This window comes from Aquarana catesbeiana, linkage group LG12, assembly GCF_042186555.1.
Source record: "Aquarana catesbeiana isolate 2022-GZ linkage group LG12, ASM4218655v1, whole genome shotgun sequence".
Classification (NCBI taxonomy): Eukaryota; Metazoa; Chordata; class Amphibia; order Anura; family Ranidae; genus Aquarana; species Aquarana catesbeiana.
In genome coordinates, this window is record NC_133335.1 from 220,749,364 (window position 1) to 220,762,252 (window position 12,889).

Here is a 12,889-nt window from a genome sequence, read left to right on the forward strand (position 1 = left end):
CAGTAGTGTTCTCAATGCATGCTAACAGTCAGTACTGTCGGCACGCGTTGATACCTGATGCAGTTCCGGCTCCTGTGAACTCAGAGGGAGGCACCGAGAGTACTACACAGAGCGGGAGCTAAAGGGGCAAGTGTTAATTTCTATGGCAGCATTGATCAGACTGTGGAAGGGATCGAAGAGTGCGAGTTCATAGCCGAATCACAAGGGAAGATCCCTTGATTCTGTGTAGCGGTGTAATGCAGAGTGTGTGTGTGTGGGTGGGAGGAGGCGGACAGCTGGAGTACTGTGCCTATAATTGCAGCAGTCAATACAGACTGGGGGTTGAGCAGAGAGAGGGAGCACATGGCTAAAGCAGGAGGTGACTTCTAGTGTATGGCAGCAGTGATATAGACTGCAGAGAGGGGGCGCACACAGTTGGATGAGGCTGAATATAGCAGGAGGCAGAGGGGATTTGATTTAAATCAACTTGATTTAAATCATAATTTTTATAGAGCAACTGTCATCTCTGTCCCGCAGCGGCTCCTCCTCTGACCCGCTTTTGACTCGCCGACGGTCCCATTCACTTTAATGGGACGGCTGGTGATGTGGCAGTGACACAACAAGGTGAGGGACGTGGCGACAGCAGGTGAGTGGACGCCCGCTAACAGGCACTGCCGTATTGGATCTGAAATGACAGGTGCTCTTTAAATGTAAGGACTCATTCTTGGTGGTAGTTAGAATCTTTAATATTTGCAAACAAAATGAAGGTTTCCTATTTAGAATAATAAGCTGTCAGTGGAGTGCATGTTATCTCAGCTTGCAGAGCTTGGATTCATTGAATGAGTTGACCAAAAATGTAAATATTGCATAATATACAGCATCATGCTTTTTTTTTTTTTTTTTTTTTTTTAATTCACCCTGGCAGGAGGTGAGATCATAATGGCTTTATGTTATGCCTTAACTGTACAGAAGGCTATTGTGTATCTCACCTCCTGCTACATTCAGTCTCACCCAGCCAAGTGCCCCTGCAGTCTGTATTCAGTGCCGCTATGCACTATATATTGCCCCCTGCTACATTTATCTACGTGCTCCCACACTGCTCCCCCCCCCCCTCCACAATCTGCATTCACCACTGCCATACTCAGGATGTCACCTCCTGATCCAACCACGTGTTCCCACTCTTTGCACTCCTCTCAATGCCACCTTCTGAGTTCACAGAAACCACAACTACAGAGGAGAGGCATCAGGTATCAATGTTCACTGTCAGTGTGTATTAAAACCATTATTGGGCAGACTTGCATCCCCCATTGCAGTGGAACCCCATTTGATAAACCCTGTGTTATGGATTTGCATAGTGGTGCAGGGAAGCATACTGTTATTTACTCCACTGGTCACCCTCTTCTGTCTGTCCCAGGCTCTTATGTGTGATTATCGCCTGGGATGGACGAGACGAGGGCTAGTGGGGATCAAGGGGAAAGGGCATGTTACAAAAGCAGCTTCCCTGTGCTGCTCTGGATTTGTTTTGTTGTTATATCTACAGCTCGCTGATCAGATCCAATGTTCTGTGAGCTGTAGATCTAAAAAAAAAAAATTCAGGGGTTCCTGAGATCTCAAACCTTTTTCCCCAAGGGTTCCTCCATGGTAAAAAGGTTGAGAGACACTGGGTTAGATGATGCTGAATGCCCTCTATCCTGGAAATGAGGCAGAATCCATCTGACTTGCTGCAGCTTCTAATGCACATTGTGAGAAGCTGACAGTGTGCAGGGAAATCAGAGTTAGCCATTGCTGAACAGGAGCCTATACAACTGTGCCAGATTAAAGGGAAGGCTGAAAATCAGCTTTAATGTTTTTCTTTGTTTTTTTTTTTTTAGGTTTGTACATTGTGTTCCCTGCACAGAGAATATGTGAGGTTGTTTGATGTGACGGAACGCACTGCTCTTCATAAACACAACACTGGACGTAATTGTCACAAGTGCGGAGGAGAACTAAGAGACTCTATTGTACACTTTGGGGAGCGGGGGAAGCTGGCACAGCCGCTAAACTGGGCTGGGGCCGTGAAAGCCGCAGAAAAGGCCGATGTCATCCTGTGCCTGGGATCCAGCCTAAAGGTAGTCTGACCACTCCTCTGTTGTGTGAAGATGATCTCTAATTGTATTCATTTTGTTTTTAAAGTTCTGACTGTATTCAAAGCCAAAGGGATTTATGGTGACCTCAAAATAAGCTTAGAGTGCCACTTGAAACCAGGGACTTTACTCCTATGGTCCCCAGGAATGTCAGTGCGCTCATCCGATGCAGTAAGTGAAAACGCCACCCTCCCGACCAGCCAGTGTGACATAAAGGTAATGAATGGCTTCAGCCTACATGTCTCTGCCAAGAAGCCATGCCCACTGACAAGTTTCACCCCCCACTAAGCCATGACTAAGTCCTGGTGGGCGGGGCAAAACGTGTTGGAGTGGGTTCTTAGCAGAGACATGTGGGATGAAGCTGTTCCTTTACCTTTTATGTCACGCTGGCTGGTCGGGAGAGTGGCATTTTTCTTTCACTTACCCCAAAACCTTTTTATTTTAAATTTTGGAGAGCGTTGGAAATGTTAACCTCTTCCAGCCCACGCTATAGCGAAAGATAGCTACAGTGCGGGCTCACATTGCTGGGAGGGCATCTATGGACGTCTTCCTGTGATCATGTTTTCCACGCACCCCCTGCGGCGCGCATAATTGGGGATCTGTGATCTCTGTGTCCTTCGGACACATCTGATCACAAGTGGAGTTAAAAAGCCAATCACAGCGGCTCTTTACCATGTGACCAGCTGTGTCCAATCACAGTGTAAACAGTATTTGCTGGTTATCGGCAGTCCTCTCCTCACGCTGGCAGTGCGTGAGTAGAGAGCCTTTAACCGGCAAATCCACACAGGGGACTTCTACACTGATGATCAGGGCACTGTTTTTCTCTACCTACCTGTTGGTGAGTTCTGCTAAGTGTAGATACTCGCCCACCCAGTGGATCCAGCACTGTCCAGCTGAGAGCCTCCACTCTTCCGGCCATGTTTCCCTGTGATGTCATTGCTAGGCTGCTGGCTGTTCCGGGTTCAATCGGCAAGCCTGCCCCTCCTACCTTCCTCAATGAAAGGCTATGCTTTCTTGGATATGAGATGTGCATATCCAGTTAGGCAAAGGGAGGAGAGTGCATGTTGTTCGCCTAGGCAAATGACGTGGAAGGAGGGTGGAGTGGACTTTTTATAAAACAAAAAACAAAAAAAAAAAAACATCCCTATTGCTATAGAGGATGGGAGAAGTGGTGGAATGGAGGGATTGTTATCTGGAGGGTGAAGATGCGCTTTAAAATTAGGAGGCACATCTACGTCATAGTTCATTTTTATTATATACATTGAACACATTCCATCCATTAGGGTAGCCAGGGCTTATTTACACCAATTATCTCAACTCACAGTCCACCCAAGCTGGCTAATAATCGCTTTGCATTTTCGAATTCTGACACCCGTATTGTAAAGTGTCTAAAAGGAGTCTACGCTCCCTCAGTATCAGTCCTGCTTTAGGAGCTACGATCTTACAATTGCAGAGCCAGAGTTTCCTTCCCAGCATCCCTGTAGGGAGATTAACAATGGGTACTTTTTGTATCCAGCCCAAGTATATCACGTAAGACTGTTTTATTCAGGCGTCTGGTGATTGATGTTGAACTGCATACCAAGTTACTATTGTTATCTGCCTAAGAGTAGTGCTGGGAAGGAAGCCCACGTTCCACAATTATAACATAAAATACTTGTTGCAATAACTCTGATAAGGGAGAGCTGACATTGAGGGAGTGTGGAGTATTATTAAACCCTTAAAAAAAAAAAAAAAAAGACGTAATGCTGTTGATCTCAGCACTTAAAGGATCAGTTCACCTTTCATAGCATGTTGAATGGCAATAAAAAGGGGGGGATGATTAATGCGCTACCCAGAAGAAACAAAACAAGCTGCTACAAACCATGTGACAAAAATGCAAATAAATACTGAATAAATTGTAGCGCTAAAACACACATGTGAAATATGAACAGAGTGTCTCTGTAAACATAAACATAGTGTCCCAATAGTGACGTGTTGTCAAAGCAAAAGTAGTCCACAGTGAATGGGTGTAATCAGTGTGACTGTTCTTTCTGCTTCCCAACTGTCAGCTCAGATGTCATCAAACTTAACGAATAGATGGGATACGCTTACCGGAACTGTTGGATTCTACTGCCATAAGCATAGAATCAATCAAGCTTTGTGCCACCAAGGGCGGATGTGTGGAGTGATGGAGGCAAGGTAGAGCCTCTGCAGGGCCAAGATGTCACCTCTAGATCCACAGGAACAGGGCAAGATTGGTTCCAAAGTAGAAGTTGTTTCTCAGTTCCTGGAAGTATGTGGAAAGAAAAGAGGGGTGCTTCCACATAGTGTAACTCAGGGTATTTTATTACTAAAAAAACACAATACATAAAAAGTGATCACAAATAAAAAGGCAGTGTACAGGGTATATAAAAAACCCGCTGTCGCATTTTAAAAATTGCGTGGCTCCACCCTCATGGCCACGACATTCATTTACAGTGATCTGTGAATGAAAGAACTACAAGTACCGTCAGCCATTGTGGCTGACGGCTTGAAGTTCTCAATGGACTTTAGGCCACTGATGAGCACTCTCGTAGTTTATTCACAAGCCCTGCAGCTTGTAAACAGTCAGACCATAATAAAGGTACAGGCTGAAATCTGCAGGGCTTGTCTGCAGGTTCCTGTATTCGTGGGCGCAATGCTTTGCAGGCTTCTGCGGGAAAAAATAATAAATACACTTCTTTTATTTTTATCTTTTTATTTTTTTTATTTTTTTTTCCCTGTAAAAAAAATGAATTAATTTTTTTCCCAAAAGGTGAACTTAGACAAACAAACATGCAAAAAATGTAAAGGCTATCTTTTTTAACCTGTTCCTGCCCGTGCTATAGCCGAAAGACTGCTATGGCGTGGGCTTACTTTGCTGGGAGGGTGTCCACAGACATCCTCTCGTGATTTCGCTGCCCGTGGCCCGTCCTTAGGAAGCAACCGATCACAGATCGAGGGAAAAGGACCAATCACAGCGGGCCTCTGTGATCAGCTGTGTCCAATGACAACTGATCATGAGCCAATTATTGGCATTCCTGATAACTGGATTGTGTTTTTCAAGGGACGTCTACACTGATAATCGGGGCACTGATTATCGGTGCAGTCCCAACAGTGCCCATCAGTGCAGCCCATCAGTGCAAAAAACCTTCTTTCTTTTGTTTTGTTTTTTGTTTTTTTTTTGTTTTGTTTTTGTGTTTGTTGTGTTTTTTTTTTTTTTTTTTTTTTTTTTTTTTTTTTAGCAAAAAATAAAAAATAAATCCCAGTGGTGATTTAATACCCAATATAAGAAAGCTCTGTGTGAAATTTTTTTTTTTTTCATATAGGTACAGTTTAGCATGACCGCGCAATTGTCATTCAAAGTGTGACAGCGCTGAAAGCTGAAAAATTGGCCTGTGCCTTCCTACCCAGGCCAATTTTTCAGCTTTCAGCGCTGTCACAGTTTGAATGACAATTGTGCGGTCATGCAACACTGTACTGGCCCAATGGTGCAAAAAGTTGGCATTGACCATGTAGTATTTTTTTTTTTTTTTTTTTTATTTCATCATTATTGAATAACTACTATTTTTAGGTGCTAAAGAAGTACCATTGTTTGTGGGGAATGAATAGACCTGCAAGTCGACGTCCGAAGCTGTACATTGTAAATTTACAGGTAATTTTTTTTTTCTTTTGTTAATAAAGTGGTTCTAAGCCCACAACAGTAAAATCAGTCTGTATATGCAAAAAGCATGCTTGTTATACTCACTGTGGAACCTAAAGGGTTATTCCTCTGCATTGTGTAAAATGGCTGTTTGATCCTGACTTCTCTGATCCGCCCCCTTTTCCACTGTCCCTAGTTCATCTTCTGATAGAACAAAGGCTAGGGTACAAGCTGCACATGCTCAGTTTGGTGTGTATTGCTAGAGAGGTTTTTTTTTTTTTTTTTTTTCTCTTGGGAGGGTGCATGTTAAAAACCAGCAGCTGCAGTATGTTAAGAGAGTGTCAAAGCTGATTCATTGCTATTCTCATGTAATGCATGCATATTTTCAAAACTGGTGCTTTTTTTCAGAGAAAGTAATACAACATAATAGAACACAATCCATGGTCAAGTACAGTATATAACAAGGGGGTGTACATACATAATGTAGTTATGACAGACAATCAATACCTTTAAGAATCTGGTACACATGAGAAGTAAGTTAGATATACGACAAATCTTGAGTAAATTACACACTACTATTACCAAAGAAGAAGCCCCCCCCCCCCCCCCCCCCCCCCCACAATAGAGAAAAGGTCATCTTGCACCTAGGATCATAGCAAGATGGAGTTAGAAAGGGGGGAAAAGAAAGAAAGGGAGGGGTAAAAACACAAGAAACCGAGGGGGAGGGGGAGGATACAGCAAACGGAGAGGCCATACCATCCAGTCCCAGGTCATGTGCAATATTCAGAGATCACAGGGGGAACACCTCAATTCAGGGTCCAAGGGGACCATACTGTGTCAAACTTCCAGGGACATCCCCTGTTCATATACGTCGTTTTTTTATATCGGGGAGAGCCGCATTCATCATAGCCTCCCAAGAGGACACATCAGGTGGTGCCGAGGACGACCATTTCATTCGAATGTTTTATTTTTTTGGCATAGTAAAGGAGATATGATTTGAGAAGTTTAGAATGTGAAAGCGTTGCTCATCTGGAATTCCCAGTAGGGCTAAGGATGGAGTGGGCAATACGGTAAACCTCCTGCATATTTGGGGTGTCCATAGTAACTAGCCAGATGAACGCTTTTATTTTATGCTGTATGATAGCTGAACTCTGGCAGGTTTACTGTAGGCAATGCAGACAATTTCCTTTTTCTAAAATGTGAAAACATGCTAGCCCCTGTATATTATAAACCGCAATGATTTTTTTGTGCAGTGGACACCCAAGGATGCTCTGGCTACGCTAAAGATCCATGGCAAGTGTGATGATGTCATGAGGCTCCTGATGGACGAACTGAAGCTGGATGTCCCAGAGTATGACAGGTGAGTACATGTGGTTTACCATTGATCGCTAGGCTTCACCTGTTCTATATACACTTACGTGTGTGTGGGTTTTTGATTTGTGTGGGAGATATATATATATATATATATATATATATATATATATATATATATATATATATATATATATAAATTATTATTATTTTTTTTAAATGTAAAGAACTTTTTAGCAGCATTACACGTTAATTGATGTTTTAGGAGATACAGGGGATTATTTACTAAAACTGGAGAGTGCAAAATCTGGTGCAGCTTCCAGTTTTTTTTTTCGTCAAAGCTTAATTGATCAAGCTGAAGTTAGAATCTGATTGGCTCCCATGCACAGCCGCACCAGATTTTTCACTCTCCAGTTTTAGTAAATCAACCCCACAGAGTATTCAAGATGTAACAAGCACAGCTTATTGAATAAAGTGGCGTATATTCGAAGTACAGCAAATACATTATTATGGATGTGAGAGGCAGTCAAACATGAGATTGCAATGCTTTATAACCACTTTGACTCTAGAAGGTTTTACCCACTTCATGGCCAGGCCATTTTGTGATTTTTGGCACTGCGCTAATTTAACTGACAATTGCGCGGCCATGCAATGCTGTACCCAAACAAAATTTATTAAAAAAATTCACACAAATGGAGCTTTCTTTTGGTATTTGATCACCTGGTGATCACATGTGGTTATAAAGCATTGCAATCTCATGTCTGACTGCCTCTCACATCCATAATAATGTATTTGCTGTACTTCGAATACACGCCACTTTATTCAATAAGCTGTACTTGTTACATCTTGAATACTCTGTGGGGTTGATTTACTAAAACTGGAGAGTGCAAAATCTGGTGCTGCTCTGCATGGAAACCAAATCAGCTCTTCTCTTTTTTTAAATCAAGGCTTAAAGTAGAAATATAGGCAAAACTTTCTCATTTTTGGATAGAGTAAGGGAGGGTTCTCTAAACTGTCAGTTTATTTTTTTGCCATCCGTGTCCCATTGGGGAGATTTCCCTGCACTTCCTGTCCCATAGCTAAAACAGGAAGCGCAAGGAAATCCCTGCAAATTAACTAGTTACGGACCGCCCGCTGCAGAGATCTATATACATATAGATCACTATCTCTATCTATCACGTAGTACAACTGCGGCGGGCGGTCCGTAACTAGTTAATTTGCAGGGATTTCCTCTCGCTTCCTGTTTTAGCTATAGGACAGGAAGTGAAGGGAAATCTCCCCAATGGGACACGGATGGCAAAAAATAAACTGGCAGTTTAGAGAACCCTCCCTTACTCTATCCAAAAATTAGAAAGTTTTGCCTATATTTCTACTTTAAGCCTTGATTAAAAAAAAGAGAAGAGCTGATTTGGTTTCCATGCAGAGCAGCACCAGATTTTGCACTCTCCAGTTTTAGTAAATAAACCCCAGCATTTTACTGTCAGAGGAGGGCGGGGTTCCATTGAGCTGGAATAAAGGCACAGGCAATGTTCACATTCTAGATCACAATGAATCATTTAGATTTTAGAGGATTTTAGGCCTGGTTCACACCTATGCAGGTTGCAGTTGATGCATATTCCGGGTGCATTTGCTGTTTTTTCAGTGCATGTTTTTGATCTATTGAAGTCTATGAAACCACAAACACAACCTGCTGGTTCCTGGCCCTTTCCATAAAATGCAGAGATGTGAACGTGACCCATAGGAAACCATGCTAAATGGACTGTAGTGTGTCTCTGCAAAACTGAAAACGCACTAAAAAAATGCATAGGTGTGAACCAGGCCTAAGAGGGATTGAGTTAAAGTGAAGCAGGAAAAAAAAACAGGAAGTCTGATTATTTCTGAATAATAGTATGTACATGATCCCCAAAAATGACCCTCCTATATATTTTTATTTTTTTGATTCCCAGATCTCTAGATCCAATATTTTCTTTAGCCATTCCACTGTGTCCAGGAGAAGAAAACAGCCATTCTCGCAAGCCCATCAAGGCAGCAGAGATCCAGAAGCTTCCAGAACAGACAAAACAAAGCTGTGAGCAGCCTGTCAGTGGTGGCTGGTTCGGTAAAGGCTGCACCAAAGGAAGAAAAACGAAGAGATAATTTTATAGCTCTGTTTTTTTTTACAGTTTTTATTTTGTTTGCCTCTAACTTGCCCTTTTATCTGCAAAAAGAAATCCTGTGGTGCTAATCATTGAAAAAGAATGGAGCAAAAGTAGAGTTGTTTCCCATTGTAAGCTGTTGGTTATCTAAACCCAAGAACAGAATATTGATATATTGCAGCTTTAACCATCCTCCGATGTGGTGGATAGTGGTACTTTAACTTTTTCAGGCTAAGAACATTTTTAGTAAGTACAGAAGATACCTGTTGATCTTGCAGAATTACAGGGTCCCTGTCACATCCTGTGATCTTAAAAGAAAGCACAAACAACCTCATCATCTTTATTGTGTAAAGTACAAGTTCTGTCCTTCTACATGAACAATGTTTCAAGTCCAGCCTGGTTGACAACCATGGCAATCTCCATAGATACGTTGAATTAAGTGTAGACACAACAGTGTGTTGATTTACTAAAACTGGAGAGTGGAGAATCTGGTGCAGCTCTGCATAAAAACCAATCATCCTCCATTTTTCATTGTTAAAGTGGAGTTCCACCCAAAAATGGAACTTCCGCTTTTTGGAATCCCCCCCCCCCCGTGTCACATTTGGCACCTTTTAGGGGGGAGGGGAGAGTAGATACCTGTATAATCCAGGTATTTGCTCCCACTTCCGGGCATAAATGGCTGCAGTATCCGTGGATATCTACGCCATATCCGGTGCCTCCTCTGTGCCCCCCCCTCGCTGTCTTCTGGGAGACGCACAGGTCCCAGAAGACAGCAGGGACCAGCGCAGTAGGGAACCAGGCTGTGAAGCCGCAAGGCTTCCCTTCCTGATTCACTTACCGAAGATGGCGGCACCTCCACCCGAGAGCCGAGGTACAGATCGGCTTTGGGTGCCGACATAGCAGGCGCCCTGGACAGGTAAGTGTCCATATTTTAAAAGTCAGCAGCTGCAGTATTTGTAGCTGTTGACCTTAAAAAAAAATTCCGCTTTAATTGAACAAGTTGAAGTTAGAAGCTAATTGGCTACCATGCACAGCTGCACCAGATTTTGCTCTCTTTAGCTTTAGTAAATCTCCCCCAAAGGGACAGGAAATGTGTTACTGGCAAGATCAAAAGGTGAAAATTGTAAGAAAGAACTAATGCAGCCACTACATTTGAGGACTGGGAAGCTGCAATATATTACATTTTGGTTTGTGGGTTGTGAATATGCTCTAAAGCAGACCTTGCACTTTATACAAGATCTACTTAAAGGTGCCTCCCCTCCTTCTTAAAGGATATGTAAAGGTTTATTTAAAAAACAAAACAAAAAAAAGTCATACTTGCCTCCTCTGTGCAGTTGGTTTTGCACAGAGTGGCCCCGATCCTCCTCTTTTGGGGTCCCTGGGCTCCCTAGAGTGCCCCATTGGAGAGCCGCTCTCCCTCGGAGCACTCGTGCAGGCGCGCTCCTGTGTCCTGCTGCTGCATCCATTCACACAGACAGCAGGACTCGTCCCCGCACCCACCACCATTGGATTTGGTTGACCGCAGCGGGAGCCAATGGCTGCGCTGCTATCAATCTATCCAATCAGGACCCAAGACACCGGCTGCATGAGTTTTTGGTAGATCTAAAGGAGATTGTAAAATGTGGTGAACTTCCATCAACTATGTAATGCAAGGGACTGTCCAATTTAATTTAAATTCAGTGGATCATTTTGGGTATGTCCTCAGATTACATAGTTTTGTTAGGCCTAAAGGAAGTTGTACAGGGGTTGAACAATCGGATTGTATAGTGTGCAGCCAGTTTAAGGCTTTGTTCAGGTATATGTGAATCGTATGCATTTAGAACTGCATCCGATTTGCATAACAAAGTGAACCAGACTGGCTTTCAATAGAGGCGGTTCACATATCTATAGGGGGCCGGTTGTGCTGCAAATTTTAAAAGGGTCCTGTGTGTCTTTTTATTCTGGTGTGATTTTTAGTTTCGCATTCGCACCTGAACCGCTGAATTGAAACCGCACCTGACTCTTCAGAGAAGGCGGCTCTGTATATATGTAAACAGAGCCTTAAGGGTCCTTTCAGACAAGTGTTCTGGCCAGATCTCCCTGTCTGATTTTTTTTTTTTTTTTTTTTTTTCAGGAATATGTGAATAGAGTCTGTTAGTCTAGGGGTAGGTGCGTGTAAATGGATGTATGCCAGTTTTACATCTGACGATCTGTGGATTGCAGGTAAAAGCATGTAAATAAATGCATGCTGGTTTACATCCGCCCATCCATAGGCCTAATATGGGCCCCTTAAAAGATGCAGGAAAAAATAATGCAAAAAGTGACGTCCCCTCCGATTCAGCACGGGATCTGTTCAGGAATCGCCTTCTGGTCACAATGAACGCCAATCTGAATTTTCCATCAGGTGCCATTTAACACTTGCTTAGCCTTCCCCTAGACTTGTAAGCGCATAGGAGTAGTTCTGACACCCCATCCACCTATTGCAATGATCTGATTGGTGGGCACCAGCTCTACTTTTGCCCCATGTATAATAAAGCGTCAATGTGACTATTTTGCCGTTTGCACAATGTTTTCCAATTTTTGTGTTTTAAATTAAATAATAATAATAAAAAAAATGGTTTGAAGTAAACTTGTATGTAGCGTGTGGGTGATTTTTATGTTCTGCCCGGAGTAAAGATGGCCGCAGGAGATGGAAGCGTCTGTGGTTGCCATGGTAGTGCAAGGGCGAGTCACTTCCGGGGGAGCGTGTGGGTCGGCTTCCGCTAGGTTGACACCTCATTAGATCCCAGGATGATTCGGAACGGACACGGCTACCCCGCCCCGGAGAGCGAGCCTTCCCGGCGGACCATACGGGTGTGGTGCGATGGATGGTGAGAGGCGGCCGCGGGCTGCATTCTGATTGGTCTGATGACTCCTACGCAACGTTCTAATTTAAGGTGTTGGGGGGGGAAATCCGATCTGATCCCGGAGTTTCAATGTAACACCGATCCGGGGTCTGCTATTGGCTGGGCGGAGACTGCTGATCGCGTGCAGGACAGTCCCCTCCACCAATGGGGTTATAGGGGGAAAAAAATGTGTATGTGTTTAATTATAGTGTGTGTGTATATATAGATTATAGTATATAGTGTGTGTGTATATATAGATTATAGTATATAGTGTGTGTGTGTGTATATATAGATTATAGTATATAGTGTGTGTGTGTGTGTGTGTATATATAGATTATAGTATATAGTGTGTGTGTGTATATATAGATTATAGTGTGTGTATATAGATTATAGTATATAGTGTGTGTGTGTGTATATATAGATTATAGTATATAGTGTGTGTGTGTATATATAGATTATAGTGTGTGTATATAGATTATAGTATATAGTGTGTGTGTGTGTATATATAGATTATAGTATATAGTGTGTGTGTGTGTGTGTGTATATATAGATTATAGTATATAGTGTGTGTGTGTATATATAGATTATAGTGTGTGTATATAGATTATAGTATATAGTGTGTGTGTGTATATATAGATTATAGTGTGTGTATATAGATTATAGTATATAGTGTGTGTGTGTGTATATATAGATTATAGTATATAGTGTGTGCATATAGATTAGATTATAGTATATAGTGTGTGTGTGTGTGTATATATAGATTATAGTGTGTGTGTATATATAGATTATAGTATGTGTGTGTATATATATATATATATATATATATATATATATATA

The 12,889-nt window shown here is 42.4% G+C and overlaps 2 protein-coding genes across 2 annotated transcripts in view; both read left to right on the plus strand.

The window, feature by feature from the left end:
* The window catches only part of SIRT7 (sirtuin 7), a 27,808-nt gene extending 16,012 nt beyond the window's left edge, over window positions 1-11,796 (plus strand). Inside the window, exons 7-10 of the mRNA XM_073606723.1 lie at window positions 1,851-2,087; window positions 5,674-5,754; window positions 6,996-7,102; window positions 9,000-11,796. Coding sequence (XP_073462824.1) covers window positions 1,851-2,087; window positions 5,674-5,754; window positions 6,996-7,102; window positions 9,000-9,189 — 615 coding nt within the window. The 3' untranslated portion in view covers window positions 9,190-11,796. The remainder of the gene's footprint in view (window positions 1-1,850; window positions 2,088-5,673; window positions 5,755-6,995; window positions 7,103-8,999) is intronic.
* A 98-nt stretch (window positions 11,797-11,894) lies between these two features.
* PCYT2 (phosphate cytidylyltransferase 2, ethanolamine) overlaps window positions 11,895-12,889 on the plus strand; it is a gene marked incomplete in the record, with an annotated part of 73,048 nt that continues 72,053 nt past the window's right edge. Inside the window, 1 exon segment of the mRNA XM_073606722.1 lies at window positions 11,895-12,037. Within this exon segment, the coding sequence (XP_073462823.1) occupies window positions 11,958-12,037 (80 nt within the window).